The 25,387-nt window shown below is 39.1% G+C and overlaps 1 protein-coding gene across 1 annotated transcript in view; it reads right to left on the minus strand.

Moving 5' to 3' along the window:
- The window catches only part of PAPPA (pappalysin 1), a 259,858-nt gene that overhangs the window by 190,363 nt on the left and 44,108 nt on the right, over nucleotides 1–25,387 (minus strand). The window contains exons 3-4 of the mRNA XM_049774233.1: nucleotides 12,208–12,353; nucleotides 8,245–8,538 (exon numbers count right to left, since the gene is read on the minus strand). Coding sequence (XP_049630190.1) covers nucleotides 8,245–8,538; nucleotides 12,208–12,353 — 440 coding nt within the window. The remainder of the gene's footprint in view (nucleotides 1–8,244; nucleotides 8,539–12,207; nucleotides 12,354–25,387) is intronic.

Genomic DNA, 25,387 nt, shown 5'->3' on the forward strand with positions numbered 1-25,387 from the left:
TGGGGACAGGTGAGAAGGAAGGAGGAAGTGGAGAGTAGATGGAATTAAAAAAGTACTTGGAGACTGAAGAAGGAGCAGCCCAGAGGTCAGGCCAAGGACAAGGGCAAGCTGAGCTGCTTTTCATGTATTCAACATTCATCAGTCAGCAAGTCACATTCATTTTCCCTTGGACTTCTCCTCCCTCACCAATATTCAGATTCTTTCATTCACTCTTTCATTTGTTAATTGATTTTTCACTCATTCTTTCAATAGCTCCCTTGTTTTTTCACTCATTTCTTTACTTTTATTCATTCAGTTAGCATTGGATCTTTTCCATCACGCAAACCTTCAGAGCGTATATTATATAATATTCTGCTCCTTGCCAAGAGTCACAGAAAGAGAGAACTTAAAGAGCCCTGCTCCTGAGAAGATACTAGTCTAGTTGCAAAGTAAAGTCAGCTTGCACAGAAAGTGTCATAGATATCAGATCAGTTATTTCTGTGATGCTGAACACAGATGAACAGAAGACATAGCATTTGGGGAGAAAATAGGCCTGCCTTATGATGAAGGAGGTAATTACAGTTAACTAGATGGCATGGATAAGAATGATGTGCTAAATATTGAGGGATTGCAGAAGTGGGAGCCTCTGGTCCCCGGAGCATGTTGCTCTCGTCTAGGAGATGAGCAGAGGCAGACTGAGGAAGCAAGTTCAGAGTCCTTTCTGGACAGTAATCCTTCCTTCCAGTACTGAGAGTAGGCCACTTATGGCATATTTGGTATGAGCCAGTCATGGGACACTGGTCTTGAGAAACATTTAATTGTCTCCCTTTTTTTAAGAGTCAATATTTATGTTTTCACCACTTCACAGAGGAGAACTAGAAGCTGAGATAGGAAAGGCAAGAGTTTTAAAATTAAAGGGTTAGGGCAAGAGCTGAGATTCAAACCCAGCAATCCTGATTCAAAGGTCATGCCTCTCACTAATACGAAGGACATGAGCATAAATGAATAAGGACTCAGATGGATAAAGTATCTTTCACATGCTTGATAGAAAAAAATGAAGCCTGAGACTATGGTGGCTGCAATAGAGTTTTAATAGGAGCAAAGTCTGCACACAGCTCAAGACTTGCTATGGTATCTCTGCCTCCAAAATTTTGTTTGTTTGTTTAGGGGGTCACATCTGGTAATGCTCTGAGGTTACTCCTGGTTCTTCACTCAGATATCACCCTGGTCAGGCTCGGAGGACCATATGGAATGCCAGGAATCGAACCCAAGTCTGTCCTTGCATGCAAGGCAAATGTCCTACTGCTGTGCTATCACTCTGGCCCCAACCTGCAACAATTTTATTCAACTGTCTCCAGAGCAATGTTTTGACTTGTTTTCCAGAAACATCACTTCCCAAAGGTGTCTGCCAGGTCAGGGTTTCTGCAGCTGTGCTCCACAACAATGAACACGAGGTTCTCAGATCTGATCTTAAAATAAACCCACCCTTGGGTATCCTGACGTACAAACTCAGTTTCTCTTATCAAATAAATAGAATAAAAGTTTGAGCAGGTGTCAGGTAGTTGGGCATGACCTTGAGGATATAGCTTGCGGGTGAAGACACAAGGGATCAAGGAGGTTATATGCAGAAGTTGCGTCTTATCCCATTAGTAATTTTCCAGTTTACATTCTAATACACTCAGGGAACGGTCATGCATTCTGAAGAAACAGAAGAGCTTCATGTCCTTCAGCAAATTCAGTTAAAAAAAAAGTCAAGAGTCATGTCAGTGGTTTCATTTCCAGGTGATTCTTGAGATACCCAACATCATATGACTCCTTATTGGTAGAACCATAGAATCCAAACTTTTTAGTCTCAGAAAGGGCATGTCATTGGACATGGTTTATCTTTATTTCTATGAACTTTACTATTCATCTTTAAAGTCTTAGAAAAGTCACTTAGGAGGTAGATAAAGAAAAAATAATGAGGGGCCGGGCGGTGGCGCTGGAGGTAAGGTGCCTGCCTTGCCTGCGCTAGCCTAGGACGGACCGCGGTTCGATCCCCCGGCGTCCCATATGGTCCCCTAAGAAGCCAGGAGCAACTTCTGAGCGCATAGCCAGGAGTAACCCCTGAGCGTCACAGGGTGTGGCCCAAAAACCAAAAAAAAAAAAAGAAAAAATAATGACCAAAGATTCATTTTTATAGAGTCAGGAGGGAACAGGAAAAAAACTGGCTCCCAACAAGGAAATTATTTCATACTTTCAGTGCCTCAGTTTCTCAGCTTTAAAATGGCCATTATGATGGGAATATGGGTGCTCACTCAGAACACTATTGACAGTTATAGGAAGTTGGCTAACAAGCCCCTTGATAAATGCTCACTGCCTCAACATTGGGACTAGAATCCGTGTGTGTGTGTGTGTGTGTGTATGTGTGTGTGTGTGTGTGTGTGCGCGCGCGCACGCGTGCGCATGCGTGTGTGTCTATGTCTGTTTGTATTATGGGGTTTTAGACATGTTGGTAGCTAACAAAGACAGAACATGTGATATTTGTTCTCTTTGATCTAATAATATCATATTTAGAAATTCAATACATAGAGGCTGATGAAAAAACATTCAGGAATGTTGCACTGGTGAAGGGGGTATTCTGTTTATGACTGAAACCAAACTAAAATCATGTTTGTAATCATGGTGTTTGTATAAAGATTTTATATAAAAAAGAAAGAAAAATAAGATTTTCTGTCAATTGGATGAGGAGTTTAATATGAAGGCCTTAGGGTTGGCAGTGCTCAAGTATTGTGGTCTAGGGGACTACCCAGCAGAAGTGCTCAGGTTTACATTCAGAGACTTAAAAGACCACTTAGTTCTGGGGATCAAACTAGGGTCAAATGGATGCAAGGCATCAGTTTTGGCCCTTGAACTTTCTTTCCTGCCTAGCTCAATGCTTTTACATATCATTCATAATGGAAAGTATTAGAAAATAACACACTGTCTAACGATAAGAAAATGGCTGTGTATCTCAAGACACAGATATAGAACAAAATACCTGTCAGTCACTTCACAAAGAAAGAAGTAACTTTACAGTCCCATTCCCTCACATTTAAATTGGAAATATTTCAAACAACTTCACTGCATATAAATACCATGAGGATTCAAGGAACTGGAGCACCTAACTATTTATCATGATGGTTGAGGACAAAACCAAGCCTTTGTTTTCTATACTTTCTTATCCACTTGAATTTTCACTTGCAAAATAAGTGAATTTTAATTTGATGACTTAAAAAATGTATCTAACATATGCCATGTTTGCTGACTGAAAAGAGCTTTGAAATATAATAGGTGACAGAATCTGGTAGAGGAGCAGACATATAGAGGAAAAACTCAAGTCAAAAAATTAGTGTCCCAAGGAGCTTCACTCAAAGACTTTGCTATGATCAAATCTTGGACGAGGTACCAAAAGATTTCTCCTGATCACAAATTCTCTGTCTCAACCAATGTTTAGAGTCATCTATTCTTGACTTCTACCATACAGGCATGTGTGGTCAATTGATCCTGGGCCCCAAGACTTAGCCATTTTGTTCTTCTGTCCACAATTTTATACATAAATCAGAAAGGAATTTTGGGCTTTGCACACTGTGGGAGGCTGCATCACTCTCCATGTTATTGACTGGTGCTCTGTTTTTTATTCATATTATCAATCTCAAATTTCGTACACTCAATTTTCATATTGAATTCATTTCTGCCTTTCAGTAGGAGGCCAGAGACTCAGTGCTCTCATTTTTCATAGATTTGGAGGTAAAACAGAAACTGCTGTCAGTTTAATCTATTATAAAATAGTAAGTAATGTTACAATGATGCCACTTATTTCCTAAACACTGAAATCATTTAGCAAGCTAACTTATGTCTAAAACATGGATAACAGAATTGTCTTCTATAAAAGTCACTGCTTTAGCATTGTTCAAAAATAATATTCACTATAGGATGTTTACAGTATGCACCCAGCATATGACAACAAATTAAAGGACTTAGATACAGTAAATTACTTAGTATAAGTTTGCATACGCTTTGGGGTGTGAATATATGCAATGATTCTTTGTAATCTTTATTACCACCAAGAATGCACCATATGAGGACATAAATGTATAAAATACATCAGGTCTAACAATATTCATAAGGTTTTGTGACTATGTTCATATCAAATAATTAACAATCCTACTAATCATCATGTAATGAGATAAATTATGGTACCAAGGACAGTTCCAAATCCGTACCTTGTACCTACCCACTATCTTGGAGATAATGCGATTATTCTTAGATACTGAAGACATAACAGTAGCTCAGAGAAAATTAATATGCCCCCAGAGTTAAAGGTAGTGGATGACTTGGTTTGGTTATGTGAGTCTGGTCAAGTTACTTCAGCTTCCTACACAGTTCTGTCTGCATCTCCAAAATAGGTAATAATAATACTCTGCCAAATTCAATTGTTTTAAGAATTGGAGGCTACCTGAGGATCTTCTATGAGAGAAACTCAGTGTTTCACATATAGTCTAGCTTATCATGGACCCTCAACAATGCTTTTAAGTTGCTACTGAACGATATGGTAGCTACTAGTTATGTGTAGCAACTTTGATTTAAATAACTTAACATGACTTAGTGGAAGTCATGTTATCCTAAGTCATGCTTAGAATACTTCAGTCCCTCCGTCTCACCATTGCATTTTGTAAGATTGACACATATGACTAATGGCTACTATATCGGACAGTCCACACCAGAGAAGAAGATGCCTATCTTTTCAGAAAACTCTCGTGGACAGCACTACACTGGACTCCATCTGAGGAATAGACCTAAGCAAGTTGTAATCAGGAAGAAAGCAGTCAACTGGGGGATGTCTCTGAGTTCTTGCCTTGGTTGTTCCAACCCACTGCATGGCTCTCCCTCCCCAGTCCTGAAAACCCAGCTCCAGTTATGCATTTTGAATTTCATCCAGCTGCTTTGTAACCTCATCTATCAGAGATCCTAAGGAAAACAAACATTTCAAAGCTCGTGGTCACCTCGAATATGCTTTTGAGGGTGTAAGTTTGTTATGGTAGCTTAGTGAATTAGTTCTGCTTTTAATGGGTCATTGAGCTGAGGGGTTTCTTTAAAAAAGTCAGTAAATCAATCACCCATTTGATCTGTTACAAAGGGGAACACACACATAAACTTTTGGTTTATGGGATTCAGTATGTAGTAGCAGTTCCTAGACCCCTAAGAGGCCTATGAACCTCCAAAATCATGTTTTTGTTTATTTTCCATGTGTGCTGAGCTGGACAAGAAAAGGTGCCATAATAGTTAACAAAACAGCATGGTATTGGAATAAAGACAGGCCCTCAGATCAGTGGAATAGGCTTGAATACACAGAGAATGTTTCCAACACATACAATCACCTAATTTTTGATAAAGAAGCAAGAAATCCTAAATGGAGCAAAGAAAGGCTCTTCAACAAGTGGTGTTGGCACAACTGGCTAGCCACTTGCAAAAAATTGAACTTAGACCCCCAATTAACATCATGTACAAAGGTAAAATCCAAATGGATGAAAGACCTCGATATCAGACCAGAAACCATAAGATATATAGAACAACACGTAGGTAAAAACACTCCAGGACATTGAGACTAAAGGCATCTTCAAAGAGGAAACTGATGAGTTTAGTTATAGAAATAACTACATTTTGAACTATCCTAATAATGAGAATGTATGAGGGAAATAGAAAGCCTGTCTGGAGTACAGGTGGGGGTTTGGTGGGGAGGAAGGAGATTTGGGACATTGGTGATGGGAATGTTGCACTGGTGATGGTGGTGTTCTTTACATGACTGAAACCCAAACAAAATCATGTATGTAATCAAGGTGTTTAAATAAATATATATATAAAGAAAGAAAATGTGCCATAGAAATGGAATGTCAGCAGAGCCAGGTGAGGCAAAAGGGCACTGGTGTAAGATGTTGACTTTGCTCAGAATGGGGCAATAGTGGGAATCTGCTTTTGAGAAAACCAATGCAGCCCTTTGGTCATTTTCATAGATCTCAAGCCCAGAGACACTCTATAATGCTCAAAATATCACATTGACTCTTCATGATGCATCAAATTTGGCCTTGCACGAGCCTTCAACTAGAAATACCACCAGAGACTATGATCCTAATGGGAAGAAAAATAGGTCCACTAGGAATCATCTAAATTCTGAGAGTTTGGGATAAAGTCTTCTCTTATAATGCAGCATAAGACAAATAATAACAAAAATTAAATGAGAAAGTATAGAGAAAAAGCACCATAGGTGCAAGGGGAGATAAAAGCTCAGAGTTGCCCTTACACATCTGTTCAGGGTAACCCTCTGAGGCATCTCTGCAGGAGGGCAAAACCTACCAGGTTATTCCAGTACCAATGGCTCAGTACTGACTCTTTCAAGAGTGGTACAAAAGAATAAGACAAGAAAAGTTGAGGCCAGCTGTGTGCCCTGGAGAGAATTACTTCAGTATTAGTTCTATCATTGTAATATAGGGATATATTGAACGCTCTAGATTGGTTATGAGAATTAAAAAATGAGATGGGGGTAGTCAAGTCTTTTTAAATCAATGAAAATTTATACAAATACTGTTATCTCTCCTTCTGCTTCCCTCTCTTCTAAACAATTATTTATTTACTATCAGGCTGGGGTCTAGCTCTGAACTCTGATAGACTAAAAGGGATTACATTACCTAGTAAAGTGTTCTATCCAGATGTCTGAAGTTTTTGGTTTTTGACAGTTTTCTAAAGTCAGATTATGTATTTCAGGATGAAGAGCTGTTGGGATGAAGATATTTTACAAAAGGTGAACAGCTAAGTAGCTGAAGGCTATTCTGAAGTTGTGTTATTCTCAAGTTATAATAGGAGAAAATCTCTGTGTTTACAGAATTTTCTGGTTTCATTCTGGAAGAATTTTAAATAAGATATGGAATAAATTTTTTAAAAAATTATTATTTTGCTTTTTTGGGGGGTAGATCCTTGGCAATGCTCAATTGTTACTCCCAGTTTGTATTTAGGGATTGCTCCTATGGTTTTTAGGGTAAATAGTGATCCAGCAAAGCCTTTCAAATTGCAAGACAAACACTCAGCCCACTGAGATAGTTCTTTAGAGCCATAGATTTTGATGCTGGGCTACCATGTGTAATTTCCCAGTAGTTTACATATATTATTTTACATGCATATATTTTATGTTACATACATATTTTACATGCCATGGGCTCCTGGCTTAAAGGAATAACAATTGCAAGGTGACACTGCTCTAGACAGAGAATCTTGTTCCAAATTACCAACACTATAAGAGCCAAAGTGACCTTGTTAATGCTAAAAGGAATTTCAAGGTATCCTAGAATTCCAAGAATGAGTCCTTATCACTGTAACTGATTACATAAAAATTAACTTGATAGAATCTATGCAACCTGATACCTGATCTTACATAATAGTTTTGTATTTGTAAAGTCTAAGCGTTCTGTGCATATGTGTGCATGTTTTATCTTCAGAAGGTGAAGGATAATAGTAGAAGACAGTATGAGAATTTCATGTTTTAAAAAGACTTCAGTTTCTACTTAATTTGGAAAATTAAGCTGTTGGGACTGAAGTGATAAGGTAGGGTGCTTGTTTTCTACAGGTTCAACTAGGGTTTAATCCCCAGCATCCTCTATCCCCTTGAGCTATTCCATTGAGCACTACCAGAAATAATTTCTGAGTTCAGAGTAAAGACCAATCCCTGAATACTACCAGGTGTACCCTTTCAATCCCCCACAAAAAACCTAAGCTGAAAGACTATATATAGGTAAGTTTAAAGATTCCATTGTCCTGAGGAAAGTGATACCCAAGAGGAATAGAAATATACCAAAGGTATTAAATTACCTAATTCAGTTTTCTATCCATTTGTCTGAATTTCTGGTCTTGTATAGCTTTCTAAAGTCAGATTCCTACTGTTTGGGTTGAGGAACTGTTGGGATGAAGATATCATTTTTTTCTTTCTTTGGGTCGCAATGGGTGACGCTCAGGGGTTATTCCTGGCTATGCACTCAGAAATCGCCCCTGACTTGGGGGACCATATGGGGTGCCGGGATATCGAACCCTGGTCCATTCTAGGTTAGCTGCTTGCAAGGCAAACGGTCTACCACAGCGCCACCTCCATAATGGTATCTTAAAAAAGGTGAAAAACTAGCTCAAGGCTGCTCTGAAACTAGTTTGGAGCCCCACATGACAGACATCCAACCCATAACACTGCAGAACATAAGGCCCTACCTGCGTAGCTCATGAAGTTGTTGTAAGGGGTGTCGAAGAAGCTCTGAAAGCCACAGGTGTCATTTCCTGGCCCTGGGTCACCGCAGAACTTGTGTTTGGGGGCAGGGTTGGTGTCACTGCAGAGGTCTCCCGTCTCAAAGGAGGGCTCTGTCTCCATGCAGGGATCACTGCAAGACTGGATTTCAGAGATGCCACGAAAGATGTGATAAAGTCCCAAGCTGTGTCCAATCTCATGAATCATGGTGTGAGTGTGCCCAGGAGTTCCATAGAAAGATGGGTTCAAGACAATGCCACCTGTAAGAGGGAAAATCAAGGTATTAAGCAAGTAGGACAGTGCATTTCCTATACTAGAATTCCCAAACTAATCAATGGGGTACTATCCAGAATAACTACAAGCTTCTCCACCCTATGACTCCACTGTCCTGAAAGCTGTTACAACTTGTGGTATGAATCATTGAGTAGAAAGGAATTACTGAAGCCACTTTATGTAATCCTAATACTTAGAACATGAAAACACCAAGGCCTAAAAAAGCTGCTAACAAAAGGTAATTCATTACACTTAAAAGAATCGGAGCAGAGTAATAGAATAGCGTGTAGGGAGCCTGCCTTGCATGTGGCTGACTTGTCTGTACCAATAAGTCCCCTTCTAGCATCCCATGTGTTTCTCTGAGAACAACCAGGTTTGATTCCTGATTTTAGGACCAGGAGCAACCCCTGAGCATTACTAGATGTGACCCCAAACCAAAACAAAGAGAAGAACAAGTATGAGGTGTTGGAGTTAGAACAGCAGGTAAAGAATTTATTACACCCAAAAGACCCCAGCATCCCTTATGTTCCAAGCCAGAGTTGGAAAGTACATAAAAATTAGCTTGGGAGATACTCCACAACCAAACATGTCTAAAGAAAGTTAAAGGATAGGTCTGAGCACCTTGCAAACAGTGATTTTTAGTGCATATCAAGGTTTTATGCAAGAGGAATGGGGAGGAAAGTCAATTTGTAATGGCGAGCCTGGAGCAGTGGTGGGTTTGGGGTGGGGGGTTATTTTTATTTCCCACTGAATCTCCAGGAGGTTTAGCTGGCTCAGTCAGGAGGCTCACGAGCCTAGTAATTCTGAACTTCTCAGAGCCTTCGAGCACCAAAATAAAGATGTAAGAGAGGGTATGTGAGTAGGTACAGGCAGAGGCAAAGAGAAAGTGAAATCAAGACAGAAAATTTCTCAATTATTTTCTGTCAATCATGGTAGGAAACATAATCCCCTTCTAACTCAAGACTTTTTATCTAGGGATCTCATAATAACAGCAGGAAAAGTGTTTGTTTTTTAAAGTACATAGTATGGTCCATTTGTACATACATAAATACATACATGTGTGTGTATATATATATATATATATATATATATATATATATATATATATATATGCTTCAAGTAAATTAGACTTAATTGAGACAGTTGCAGAGGAGTAGGAAGGCAGCAGGTAGAGAGCCAGCTAGAAGAAGGCTGACATGTGATTACCATCTATCCTACCTCATACAGTGTGATATTGGGAAAATAATTTTGCATTTCTGCTTAGTTCTAAAATAAATAGCGACACTAACAATATTGATCCTCTGACTCTCTAAGAAACTTCAGCATCCTGTGTAACAGGGAACAGAAACCCCTGGAAATGTCTAGCAATAATGACAGGATCATAGAATTAATGTCCAGGTCGTCCTTCTATATCTTACATCCCTCTTTGTAAATGTGCCTCTTTCCACAGAGCAACGATAGAGAGCCTGAGTTTCATTTTATTGCTTCTCTTAAAAGGTGAAATAGTTTGAGCCTGACATCATCCTGAAATGCTATAATATGTGATGAATTTATAGCCTCTATATTCCTGATCCTGAGCCAGTCTATGAGATTCATGGAATTATCAGTGGAATTTGCTCCAACTTCAGAAGTCTGCTATTCAACCCCATGAGGATTCTGATTGTAGCCTTTTAGATACTTTTCCAACAGACAGTATTTTTGTGTTATGAAGAATCTTCAGTCTAAACTACTAATTTTAAACCTCTGGCAATTGTAACTGGGTAGGGCGTGGAGGGTAATGTACTTGCCGAAGGCCATACTGTTAAATAAAGTTACAAATAAGATCAATTATGTATCTTGGCTCTGGGCTCTAATGGTTCCCATACATCATCCATAGCATATGATATCACATATAAGGCATGTGATAAGTTGATCCTCTTCAAGTAGACCTAAGTTGTATATTATCTTTTTCCCAACCCCTGTCTATTTGTCAGTCTAACAGTGGTCCTCAAACTATGGCCCACGGGCCACATATTGTATTTATATCTGTTTTGTTTCTTCATTGCAAAATAAGATATATGCAGTGTGCATAAGAATTCGTTCATAAGTTTTGTTTTTACTATAGTCAGACTCTCCAATGGTCTGAGGGACAGTGAACTGGCCCCTGTTTAAAAAGTTTGAGGACCCCTGTATGTCTATCTACTCATCTATCAGCTATCTAACAGTTTCACAACTTCACAATTATTGAGATTTTCTACTGGATAACTCTTTATTATGAATATTATAAAAAGATTTGACCAGACCACTAACTTCTGCTCATTTGATGTCAGTAACATTTTCCCATTTAAAATAACAAAAAAAAAATGTCTAAACATTACCAATTGTCTCCCAGGGGATAAAATGTGCCTAGTTAAGAACTACCTCTACCTTCTGTCCACCTCCACACACACTCACACACACACACACACACACACACACACACACACACAAATTCATTTTATTTTTTTTACAACAATTGAGAAACTAGAGCAATCTAGAGGGAATTTAGTGGAAAATGTGATTCAGCACAGCTTCATTAAGTTGAAGTTGCTGAGTCTTTCTTATTTTAGACATTGTAGGCTTAGAGCAGTTCATGGATTTTTGGTGTATCCTAAAACATCCAGCACAGTCGCTGTAGAGTCTTACCAATCTCAAAAGATGCTCATCAGGCTCCATTCTTTTTAAGTAATGGGAATATTAAATCTACCAAAGGGAGAATGTTTTTAATAAACTATAGTACATGCTCTCATGCAATATTATGTAGTTATTAAAATTCTCATCTTTTGAGAGACACCCAAAGGGATGATCTCTTATTGTGACATTACGTGAAAAGTGTTGGTTGGAAAATAAAAACTGGTAAAGTCCATGGCAACACAGAAAAAAATGTAGACAGCACAATATTAAGTAAACAAAAAGAACATAAAACTGCATCTATGCTATAATTTCAAATATGCTTGATCTTAAAATGAATTTCTGTAATATATATACTCTCAATATATCAAGTATATATATAGGTTGTATATATATACCTGTATATATAGGTATATATATATATACCTATATATATAGGTACACACACACACACACATACTGGAAGAGAGCATGGAAAAACCCAAAATAAAGAACTGCATTGTTTGCTTACAGGACTTGGTTGAAAAACCATTGTCATTTCTGACTTTTGGATATTGGCTTGTATAAACATGTATCTTGTTTATGGATATGCACAATTTGAATGTAAAAAGAGTTCTTAGTATTGTTGGTTGGTGGAACATGAAAGAACACAGAGTTCTTATAAACTGGTTTGTTCTTGATTCTTCGGTCTCTTTCGAGCCAACTAAAGATTGACTATGTCAGCACAATGTGTTTACCAGGTTAAAAAATATTTGAATATTTGAAGATGCATGGGACGTAGAAGAAAACATAAATGTTGACTATGAGTTGAACCTTTATATTCAAACATGAATGTGAAATGATATAAGGAATCAGAAAGTATTTTACAAAGTATTAAGTGATAAATAAATTTTCTAGCCACTACCATCACCAGGATCATAATAATAACCATTATCATCACCACCATCACTAATAAATCCGTTTCTGTGTACATGGTGTTTCTTCTTGCAGAAGGTCCTAGTCCTTACCCAAGTGCATTAGAACCTCTTTGTCCCAAGGCCAAGTTGCAACTCCTGCCAATTCCTCTTCAGATGAGTTTGCAAAGAAGATGTTGAGGTGTGTGGACCCATCCAGTCTAAGAATGTTTTTTAGCTCATTAATATCCAAGTATGCCCTGTAACAATAATAAAAAACCACAGTGGGGTCATCATACTCCAAAACAGATATCATTAAAATAATAGACCTCCTTAAATAATTAAGAGTCACTGTGTGTCATTCAAATTGCTCAGCAGTTTAGAAATATCACCTTTTTCACATACCTAATAAAACTCAGTTGGGAAAAGATCCTATTTTATAGATAAGGTAACTAAATCCTTGTGAATGTAGAGAATTTCCAAATTTTCCCAGTCTACAAATAGTTTGAATAAGATTCTCTACATGTCTTCCTTGTATCTCTTAGGCCAAGGAAAGTTCCTTTCCAATTTCTCCAATGGATACTGCACATCTGCCCCACCTTTTAAGTTATTTAATTTTAATTATTTATTTTTAAAATTTATTTTTCTTTCTTTTTTATTTTTTAATTTAATTTATATTTATAGTTTTTATATAGGGACTCCCACAATTTTTACAGAATCAAAGGACATGAATTATCTTGTAATGTTTCATATTTCTATGTTTTCCTACAAATTGAGAAAATAAAATAAAAAAGGCTGATGGGGCCAAGTGGTCTCAGGAGCATTGAGTGGAAATAAAAAATGGTCAGATGTAAAAAAAACCCAAATCAAAGTCAACGACGATAGAAACTAGAGACACAAAGTACAACAAGCTGTAAACTAAAGGAACCTGTTACACTGGCAGTCCAGGGAACTAAGAGTGGAGGTGTAGGAGGCATGCTGGGAACTATAGTTGAGGAGGTCAATACTGGTGGTGGGAATGGCCCTAACTCACTCTTACTATATGCCTGAAATAAAACCGTGAAAGATTTGTAATTAATATTAGCCTCAATAAAAATCTTTAAAAAATCTAAACGTGTCGAAACCCCAAATCTGTGTACCTGGGCCAGAGAGATAGTATAGCACATAGGGCATTTTCTTGCACACAACTGACCAGAGTCAATTTTTAGAGGTTCCCTATTCACCATCAAGAGTTACTTGGAGCATAAAGCCAGGAGTTGAACACTAAGCACCACCAAATATGGCTCCCCTATAAATCCATGTCTGATCACCACCAGTTGTGGCTCCTTAGAAATCTGTTTCCTTCAGGATTTTGCTATCTTGACTGATGACAGGACCACACATATAAAATAGGGTGGGTATAAATTAAGAAAGCATACCATGAGAAAAATTGTATGTATTCTAATTTGGGTTTCTTCCTTTACCCCTTCCCTATATTTTCTAAGGAACTTGGTCTATTTTGGGGGTGGGAAGAGCATGTAGAGTTACTGAGGGACCATGTAGTGCTGGATATCAACCATTCATATCCTTGCAAAGCATATGCACCAGATCTTTGAGTCATCTCCATGGGTCTGCTTTGTAACCCTGAATCAATCTTGAATGATAAGCATTGTGTTACTCAAGGTCATTTAAGAGATTGCTGACTTGAGTTTCAAATCCCATTTATTTTTTAGTTGTTTTTGTTTGTTTTGATTTTTGAGCCATGCTCTGTGATGATCAGGGCTTACTCCTGGCTGTCAACTTAGGAATTATTCCTGGTGGTGTTCAGGGGACCATAGGGGATACCAGGGATCAAACCCAAATTATCTCATGCAAGGAAAATGCCCTAATAACTTTACTATTGCTCTGGTCCCTCAAATCCAATTTAATATAGTTTATCATAATATATTCACTGAACCGTTTTGTGTCCCCCCCCCCCAAAAAAAGGGAAAATGCTGAGGGAAGTAGATAAAAACACAAATCCTAGACTTCTTGGAGCATCCCTTTCCAAAAATTAAGGGGTACAGAAGGACATGGCAGTGTACTATTCACAAGCATGTATGTTGCAGCACTTCATAAATTATTGATTTACTGTCATTCAGGTGCAGGTGGCTTCCTTGCATGGGGCATGGCTTGGTACGTCATGCATGGGATGGACTCAAGTCCTCCCCACTCTCAGAGGAGCATTTGCCACCATCCTCTAGATCAATCTGCAACTCAGCATCCCCATCTACTTAGTGGGTTTGAGAACTAGATGAAGTTTTTCAAATCACTGTGCAAGAAGATGGATTTTTAAAGGTAAAGAGATTCCAAGTCAAATGGGTTTGAGAAGTAATCTATTCGGTAAGGTTAAATGCAGATAATTTTTTAATTGCCAGATTTTCAAAGTCTCTAAGATGTGAAACAGAAGTAGAGCAGTTGACGTCTAAAATTCTTCAAAACATACTTGACCATGTTAAATAACCCCACTAGTTCTGTTTTTCACCAACACCAAATAACAGCATAATTTGGAAAATGGTCATTTAAATGGCAAAACTACTCCTAACTTAGATCTTCTTAAACTAACTCTCAGAAGAAGTATCTGTCGCTTCTTTTCTCCTCTGCAAAGCCAGTGCACCTGGATTCTGCTAGATAAATGGCAAGTCCCTAGAATATCTTTTCAGGGGGCCCAGCCCTTGAGTGCCAAGGCACCCAGACTTTACCCCACTGCCAGAATTGCATTTCAAAGCCATGAGAACAGTTCTGGAGGGAGATCAAAGCTCTCTTAACTCAACTGTCATTAGAATATTTTCTTTATGCATCTCACTCTCTGGTGAGTGCCAGCAACATATTTCCTAAATGCATTGGCCTGAGATGGTACAAGTCTGTAATAATCTCAATGAGAGGGCTGTCGGGGCTTGTTTTATTGGAAGGGAAGCAAATGGGAACTACACTTAAAATACAGAACAACAACAACAACAAATCCCTTAAATGAAATCATGGGAGGCTGAGATTTTTCTAACTCTAGAAGCATAATACAAGGGCTCTCTGAGTGGTAAGAAAGTGGATCAGAGGTCTAGTTCACAAGGAAATCAGATTACACTGACCTGTCCAAGGATGTATTGTTACTAGGTGCAAACTGGCAAAGGGAAAACCAGGTAAGTGTAATGCCCAACTCCAGCTCCCTGGATCCTCTGTAGTGCAATGACTCTTCGTTTAGAAAGATTCACCATGGTTGAGAGTATGATTATACTCTAACAAGGAGTAAGGGACAATTATTTCAGGCTTAAGGCACAAGGCAGCAAGCAGAGTGCTATGGAAAAAGTCCTGTTGTTGTTGTTGTTATTGTTTTGGGGTCATACCCGGCAGCGCTCAGGGGTTATTCCTTGCTCTATGCTCAGAAATCGCTCCTGGCAGGCTCAAGAGACCATATGGGATGCTGGGATTCGAACCACCAACCTTCTGCATGCAAGGTAAACAAAAGCCTTACCTCCATGCTATCTCTCTGGCCCCAGACAAAGCCCTTTTTAAATGAGATTGAGATTCAGATCCTTCCTTTTCTACCAAGAGATCCTGGAGAAGTGATTTGATCTTTCTAAGCCTCCATTTCTTTCTCTGTACTATGGGACTTATGACATTTAACTCAATAAAAGCAATTGAGACCTCAAGGAGGAAATGCATGGGAAAGTGTCAGTAAAGTCCCATGTTTGAGCAGAAAGAAAGGAAGATGCTGAATTAATTCTTTTTTGAGCTTGCCATGGAGTTAGTATGGCTGGGGAAGTTTCTCTGCCAAGAAACATTTGTGTATTTATAACATCACTCACAGGCCATACAATATAGGCAGACATGCTGGGGCCAACCAAGAGAAATATTCATGGACATGTCTGTCTCATCACAATCAGGACAGACCATAATGATTCCATGGGCCACATAAGGCCCATGGATGGAGAAATCCTCACCCTAGAAGAAACTGGTCTCTATACCCTAGAAAAAACTGGCCTCTATTCCCAATGTCTGTGGCTTCTTCTTTCATCAGTGAACCCTGCTTCCCATCACTGAGAAATGCCAAGGCATGTCTCTTCCTCACAGGCACTTAGCCTTTTTCTACAACTCAAAGAACAAGTCCTGCAATATTACCTATTTCCAAATTTTGATTGTGGCCTGTCATTCCCAAAGAGAATCACGAGCCCATTAACCACCATTCCGTTTTCAGAACACACTAGACCATTTGAAAGTGATTATCCAATATAAAGATCAAAGTCACTCTAGACAAGTCATTAAAGCAAGATAAAGCCCTGAATGCTGATTGTCTCCATATCCTTGTTGCAAATGACAAGCTTTCTCTAAGCAGTGACCAGTTCGAAAACCGGCATTTTTTTTTTTTTTTTTACTTTATCCCAAGGGTCCTGATGATCTGCACTTGATTTTTTCTGTTTAGTTTCATTGTCAAAAATGCCTAAATCTATCATTTTTGTTTGTGAGGAGATAAAAAAAATATTTGGACAGCTTTTTAAATTCTCAAAATCTTGAACAATTGGTTTCCCAAGTAATAGCTTTTACATCAAAACCTGGCAATCTAAGAAAAATAGAATTGCACCAAAATAAACTGAAAATGGATAAAAATTTCATTTACTTTATGAATGGTTTTCTTTTTAAGTGTTTTATGCCTACTCCTACTTCTCTTTACTTTTTCCTTTCTCTGTGTATACCACTCATTCCACCTTTTACACATTCAGTTCCAACATATTATGAAACTTTATCAGGTTTCATCTATAAACTATGCATACAAATTTAAAGGAGAAATACTCCCTATCAAAGTGCAAAGAGTTTTATGAAGGAAATGAGACAAATAAGAGAAAAATCACAGCATAATGAGATGAATACTAATAAGAGCACTATCAAGGTAGCTGATTATTCTCTAGTGTTGCTGAAGCATTTTGGGCAGGTATATATTTCAAATTTTACAAAACTTAGGTATTAATATAAAAATATATAGGTGAAATATAGGGACTCAGTGAGGTGACACAACCTCTCCAAGATCTTTTCTCTACTCAGGTGTGGGATATAAACCCTAATCTGTTGGGTACTACAAACCACATTCTCAACTATTAATCTCTTGCCTCTCTCATGATGTGTTATGATAGAGGAGGTGTATTGCCATGGAAACACAAGCAACAAGAGTTTTCAGGATAAAAGTAAGTGGTGAGATTTTTACAGGAATGATAAATCTTGGATGGCCATTGGACAAAGTATGGGCAAAATGGAGAAGTGGTAGATTTCCACAAAGCCAAGTCTTAAAAACATACAAAAAGAGTAGAGTGGAGTTGTAGTGATTATGAAATTCTTGGAACAAAAAAAGCACGTTCTTCCTACAAAGAAGCACCTTGGTAGAAAGTACAAGGGATCATAAAGGACCATAACAGATATAGAAGGGAATAAGAGAGGATAGGAAATAGTGTGTGTTGGGTTACACCTTATTTTACCTAAAATAAAGTTTATCTCTATTTTATTTTTTTTTTTTGTATCTGTTTGTTTACAACTTGGTTTCACCGAAAACAAAGATTGGCTTATTTGTAAGCCTGGATAGGTTTACTGCCCCACCCAGGGGTAATCTCTATACTCAATAAAAATGATAGTTCTAGCAGGCAGTGAGCTCCATAATATGTAGAATACTGCCAGACTACACATGCTTCACCCTCAGCCTGATCTACATTGTTTCTTGTGCTTCAGTGTTTCACATTCATTCACCTGGGGTTGAAGTTATGGTATGTGGGGTGATTTTACAGTGTGAAAGCTTTAAAAAATAACCTGGCAAGTTTTATGGTAGAAAAAGTGCTCCACTGGAACTTTCTCAAGCTGGGGCAGGCCAAGTCTTTCTTCTGTTGAAGGATCTACCACTCCACTCACCCACACCCTCTTCTGCTCACATTTAAACAGCCTAGAGCCATGCATAGTCTAGGAGAGAAGTTGCCACTGCCTGGAACCTAGTAGGCCTGGTCACCAGGCCCAGATCACCAGAGCCTTCTTGGAATGAGACAGGCCCAGTTACAGCTTCATTGAAAGGCTCAGAGCTCCATCCTCCTATACCATATCCACTTGTTTTAATGACATGTCCTGACCGCTTGGAGAAAAGGTGCCATTACACTAAACCTGGTAGGCTAGAGAGCATTTTAATCATCCTAATGGCACAGCTGTGGGAGTCTGCAGCTGCGTATGGGACCACATGACATCTCCAAAGTTCACAGTACTGAAAACTCAGTAAGAACACAGAAAATTAGATGGTAGAGTTGTGTAGACTAGACACCCACTAAGCACAATTAGCAAAATCAAAAACAAAGAAGGCTTAACAAGCACCTAACAGCTCAGCAGATCCTCAGAAAATAACTTCATAACACCATTAAGAGATATATGTTGTAACAAGCAGTACGTGGTAACTTATTTTGTGCCTGCTAATGGGGCATGCTGGGGGGCATCATTGGGTAAATTAGTGGAGGTAAACAATGGTGGGGGTATGGTCACCCTGGTGGTGAGAGTGGTGTTGGAATATTGACTACCTGAAATGACGTATTATGAGCAACTTAGCAAATCGTGGTGTTTAAATAAAGTTTCAGGTAAGAATAGAATTAAGAAACCAAGATCCTAATTTTCTAAAGAGCTTCCTCTCTAGAGGGATATGGAAGATGAACTGTAAAGGGAAGAAAGTGGCAGAGAAGGCATTAGCAATGGCTTAAGGATAGAGGGATGGCTATGGGGCCAGAATGCTAGTATAGCTTGTAAGGTGCTGGCGTCACACACACAACTACATACAACTGATCCAGGATCAATGCCTGCCATCCCATATGGTAGCCAGAGCAATGAAAGAAGTGATTCCACAGGTGAGAGCCAGGACTAACCACAGAACATTGTGAGGTGTGGTTTTAAAAGGTGAGGGGGGGGGGGCATGGTTAGGAGAATATTTGAGAAAGATGAATATGTTGTCAATAGAAGTTGTTTGGTTTAGATGTGAGTAAGAACAATGAAATGAAGGGTCTGTGTTTTGATATTGTCTTTTGCAGTATTTTTCAAGCATTTAGTCTGGCAAACTTTACATCAAATCTCTCCTTATTGCTGATCTCAATTGTAGGTCCAGTAGGAGATTTCATTCCCATGGGCTATCACCTTTGGTTCCCATGAAAAAAATCAAACCTTTGAAAATTACTGGCCTGCTGCTCTCTTCCAGAGAGGATCCTAAATGAGACCAGGAAATGCGTGGAAAGCAGAATCCTGTGGATTTAGGTGAGAGAAAAAAGTACTGATTCAGTGAGGCAAGATGAGTCAAGAGTCTCACCGGATTATTTTTTAAAAAGGTAACAAAAATATTTTTCCCTTTGGAGAGTAAATAAAACATTTGAAAGGTGAACCCTTCCCAGCTTCCCCTCTCCCCACAACATTTATGACGTCCCTCACACAACTCTAATAATACCCAAGTGGTATTACGCAGGAAAAAAAAAAATCAAAAAGCTCTCAGAATAAAATACACTGTTTAAAAATGAATAACCTTCTTACGAAGGCACTGCCCAGCGTCTATTTTTCTCAGTTTTCTTTTTTAGAAATGACTTAAGAGTCTGCCAGGGCAGAAGGCAAAGTTGTCTGAACACCTGGTTCCTGGCAAACACTGCTGTGCTCTCTTGATTAACATTATTTGTCCTTTAGGAGACAGTTTCAAAGTCACACTGAGGCCTGTGACTCAAGTCCCCACCCCCAAGTTCTCCAGCACTGTGCAGCCTCCTTCACCTCTTTACTTATCCACCTGCAGGGAATTTACTGGAGGCAAAATGATACCTGTGTTGTGAAATGTTTGTTGTTGTATCTCCCTCCATACTCAGTTCTGCACCTGTATGTAGAAGATATTTTCATGCACACATATGCATATACACACATATAGCCCAATAAAAAATCATGTTCCAGGACCGGAATGGTAGCACAGTGAGTGGTAGAGCATTTGCCTTGCAAGTGGTTGACCAGGATGGACCAGGATTTGATCCCTGGCATCCCATATGGTCCCAGAGCCAGGACTGATTTCTGAGCTCAGAGTCAGAAAAAACTCATGAGTGTTGCTGGATGTGGCCCCCAAAACACAACAAAACAACAGAAAAAAAAGAAACTATTTCTGAGCATAAAAACATCACGTCCTTATATCTAAATCTCACCTTGGTATCCTACAAGAGTTTCAAGAATTTATTAAGATTCAGTCATACAATTCATATTACTGAACAGGATATTTAAGCAAAAGAGAATAACACAATTACTGCCAAGTGTGTCAATACAGTAAATTCTGATGTTAGCTTGGAACCACTTACACCTCACCTAACATTAAGCAAGTAATAGATTTGTTTACTTAGAACTCTACTGTCCTTGCACTAGATGGAGCCCCCTCTGGATGACCTTGAAGAAGTTCAGTAACTTCTCAAAGTTTGTTATCTTCTGCTAGAGAACTCGCTAAAGAGCACTCCAAGTGTCATGTGATAAGTCCAAGCTTCAAGCATGAAGAAACAATGCTAGTAAGCATGAGCTCGCATGTGAGACAGTCGAAAGTAAAATCACATTAAAATTGATTTTTGGAAAGAGGATGCCACGTTCGGGGCCTCGGGGAAAACGAAAGAGCAGACATGTAGTCTGCTCTAGGTGGGGACTATCGTTATTAGGCCTTGGCTGAGACTTAGGTAATGTGAGTACAATTTTTTTTTCTCAACCTAACACAAAGTATAATGGCTCCTTCCTTGCTATTCGGAACATATCCTACTCCATTAGATTTAGGAGCTAGCAAAGACCTGGACAGTATGAACTATCTCTTATTTCTCTAGACATCCCCAGTGACTCCTGTATGATACAACTTGTCGCTTTTCAATATTTCTTCCCCCATAGCCCCATCTCCCTCTACCCTACAAGGTTGGAATTAGGATCACTATGTCTAATTTGAAAACGATCTGATCGGCCAAGATCTTATGTTTAGCATCTATCTAAATCTCCCCATTTTGCAGATGAAGAATATGAAGTAAGAGAAGCCTTACGCCACACTGGTTAGGAGTTACTGGAAAGAACTAGTCACTTCCGTCTTCATGCTTTGCCAAGCCACAGAGACAGGCTGTGTTTTTCTATCATGAATGCTCATGGGAAAGAGCTTGTCTCTCTTCCACACCTCTGTAAGTGCCAGAGACACTCCGATGTGCAGTAGTCACCATTGCCCTCTGTGGGCAGGAATTGCAACCACCAAATTTGCAATGAAGAGAACCATTCCTTCACCCTACATTGACAAAACGACCTTGTACACGAGAAGAGAAGCAGGGAAGGGAAGAAACAGAAAGTGCTCTTTTTTGACAAACACAAAGACAAAACTAGTAGGATGTGGTAGCCTGTCTTAGCGATGCAGACAAACTCATAAGTAAAAAACATACATGCTAGGTTTGGGTTTGTAGAAAAAAGAGAGTGGAGATCCCAGAAAGTGAGACTGGCCTTGTGTGATGGTTCCAGAAAATGAGACTAGAGGTGTGGTGCTTCCCTTTCAGGAAGTGGAAAAGTCACTCAGTGTTTGCCTGCAAGCAAAGGAGTCATCAATTTGGGAACCTGTGTTTTTGTTTGTTTTGGGGCCACAACTGGCAATGCTCAGAGATTACTTTAAACTCTATGTTCAAAATCACTCCTGGTGGATTTTGGAGAATCAAAAAGCATATGGGATGCAGGGGATCAAACTACCCTATTTTAATAGCACTACTATTGATTTGGACCCCAAGAAGCCATGTTTTACTACCTCAAAATGTACTTTAGCCTATAGTCCCACCCTCCTTGGTATCTCTTTGATCCCTATTCTAGGAAGCATCTGACCAAGTATTGAGGCTACCATGAGGCTTCAGTGTCACCAGTGGAAAGTAACATAGTAAGACAGTCAAAGCCAGGATGGAAAAAAAAAATAACATATACCCTGCTGAACCCTCCCAGGGATACAGGGCACTCCCTCCAGAGCTGGAAATGCACATAGGACAAGGGTGAAAGAATGATTATGTTGGCCTCAGCATGTTGAAGAGCCTTCCTGGGAAATCCAAAGAAGGATTTTCAACTTTTATCAAAAAAAAAAATACTAAGAGGTGAGGTCTGCTAAACCAAGGACCTCAGTGGATCTTACACTGCTCAGGACGCTCCTGAGCTTATGGGAACACAACCTTCTTAGTTTCTAGCTCCTTCCTTAGGATGTGGGAGAAAGTCCCAGTGATCTCTGCCCTCAATTGTTAGATATATCTAAGCTCTGTATTAGAAATGAATCAACGTCACATGCTGGGGTGCTTTTCTCTTAGGAAGATGAATGTATTAGTATTTGGCATGTGCAGAAACTTGGAGCAGTGTAGTTTTTCAACCAGGGGCTATGCAGCCTTTTTTGAGACCCAGGTTTTTAGAAGGAGTTGACCTCACATGAAAAGGAACATAAGACGAGGGCACCATCTACTAGGACAAGGAAGTAACATAAAGTAGACATGGTTAAGTAGGCCATGACTGGGAAAAGATTAATAAACACTTATGTGCAGGAATGAAAATCTGTAAGTAGCAGATTCAAAGGTCTCAGAGAAACTGAATAGTCTGGCTCTAACTCCACACTTGTCCCAAGTTTCTCACAATTGAGAGAGGGGTGGGAATAAGGAATATATAAATAAGAGGTAAGCAGTTCCCTAAAATCGTAAATCTCCATGTGAGACACATCTACAGTGTTTATGTGTTCATTTTAAGTGCTCACCAACACTGGGTGCTATGCTCAAAGATACCCTAGGTGCCCTTTGGTATCCAGCCAATACTCTTAGTCAGTGCTTTTCAACCACTGGTCAAAGGCATAAGCAGAAGGAAAGCCACTCATCTGCCATGGTAGTTACTACCCTGTGGGCCTGGGGGTAGGGTGGAAATTGGTGCCATTCCCTAGGTGTAAGAAAGTTGTAAACCTTTTATAAATCAGCCCCATTATTATTTCTGGTGTTGCTTTTCACCTGGATTTTACCAAACCTCGGACAAATTGGAGACTTGTTTCAGTTCATAGCAATATTCTATGGCTTGATGCAAATAGGATGTCTCTAACCTTCAGTTCTTATGTCCTTATTAGACGGAATTGATACAGAACTGTCCTCACAGGGTACTTCTTTGAAGCCCCTGATGTGAACATATATTGTGTTCACCCACACCCCCTTCAGCAATTATCAAGGAGCAAAGTCACATGTATAGAGGTGGCAGATGGGTCCTATGTCAAAACAATTTGGACAAAACTTGCCTAATACCCCTTAGAGCAATCTCAAACTCAAGGCAGCCTGGAATTGTTTCATGTAAAAGCATCCCCCAACAAACTTAGACATTTGGGTCATTTTCAAAATAAGCTCTCTTTGTAAGCTCAATGAGATTCAGATAAGTTATGTGGTCTTTATTTAAAACGCCAAGTCTGTGGCTAGTTTCAAGGGGGGGGGGGTGGGGAGTCTGCATTTTAAGAATGCAAGTAATCTGGGTAAATGCCTTTACTTTGTGTCCTGAAGTTTCATCCGGGCCATTTCTCTGAGCCTGGGGGAAGGCAGAAGGCCCTTTCAAACAATGCACAAGAAAGAAGGCAAATCCATTTGTACTTGGAGGATCGAGAATATCTTCCCAGCACCAACTCTGTGCCATACAAGGTGCCAAGTGTTTTACACAAATGACTCCACTCACATCTCCTGACATGCCACTGCCCAGCTGTTCTCACCCAATTTCTCGATGAGAAATAAGCAGTTCCTTTTAAGAAATGGGCCAAGGTCAGACAGTTAATAAAAAGTAGAATCAAGATTCAAACTCTGGTCAGTCTCCAACACACATCATTTTTCCACTACACCAGGCCCGACGCCTGTTATTGCTTTAATGAATATTAGTCACGTTAAATAAACTCTGATATTCTGATTATCAAATTCCAAGCAATTCTCTTATATGAGTACTGGAAAAAGAATGAACAAAGTGACTGAAAAAAAAATATAATGCCCGCTTTCATCTTTATGCTGGTTAACTCTTCCCAGAACTTTTTCTGGGATTTTGTATGTTCTCCAAGACAATTCTATGATGCAGGCAGTCATCTATTATCATTATTCCCTTTCAGTATTGGTAGAAAAAGAGGTGCAGGGAGATTTAGGGCACTTTCCCAAGAAAGCATAACTATGAAGCTGCTGAAGCATGGTTGAATTTTTCCCTGCTGTAGGATATCTATGATCTGAATAATAAATTGCATTTACCTGCATGAACCAAATGAACCCAGAGCCAAGCCACCTTCGCCTTCCTGTCTCCCACCCCTTTGCTCCCACTCAGAACTTTTCTAGAAACCTAAATGCCTGTCCCAGAGGTAGACAAGGGAAGGTGAGTGGGAGAGAAGAGGGTATCATGGAGGATGGGAGAGAAAATGGGGACACTGGTGGCGGGAAATGTGCTCTGGTGAAGGTTGTTGTGTAGTGTATGACTGTAACTCAATCATGAACAACTTTATCTGTGGAAAGATAAAACTGCAGTACAAAAATAACATGGTGTTTAAATAAAAATTAAAAAAAATACTACTTGTATATCTTGTCCATCAAAAACTCTCCTAACTTCCCCAAACCACTACTTCTCCTTAGTGCTCATATAAACCTTATCATCAGTTTGGTTCACTGGAAATTGGAGTAACTTATCCAATTTAAAAACAATTAGCTTCCATTTCATCTTTTTGAATGTCTATAATACAATGCTATTTATGTACCCTCCCACAAAAAGCACTTCCAATATATATATTATATATTGGATCATTATTGCATTTATTATGGTAACTTTGGAATTAAAATTTCAATATGCCAAATAGATAAGAAAAGGCCCATACCAGAGAAAAATGTTGTAGTTTCAAATTTCCCTGAGTTTCAAATGCCCTGAGACTAAGAAATGAAACCCCCAAGTTTTATCATCAACTCAGATCTATGCCCACTGCCATGGGCTGAGCCATTGTCAACCTCTTTAGGAGATGCAGAAAGAAAAGAGTGTATCTTTCTACTGCTCCTTCAGCAAAGAGTGTCTGATGTTCTGTACATTTTACAGAAGTAGAGAGCACTAAGGAGAAGGAAGTATACATTATGTAAGGTCGTCCTAGAAAAGGAGATATTCCAATAAATAAATGCTAATTTTGCAATAGTTTTTCATAAAGAGTTAGGGGGTGGTACACAGGTAGCAAAACTGAAGAAAAGGCGCCAAATGCCAAGATTAAGGTGTGTATAACTTCTAAAGACATACAGCAATGTTTTAAAAAGGA

Source organism: Suncus etruscus, chromosome 5 (assembly GCF_024139225.1).
Source record: "Suncus etruscus isolate mSunEtr1 chromosome 5, mSunEtr1.pri.cur, whole genome shotgun sequence".
NCBI classification, from domain to species: domain Eukaryota; kingdom Metazoa; phylum Chordata; class Mammalia; order Eulipotyphla; family Soricidae; genus Suncus; species Suncus etruscus.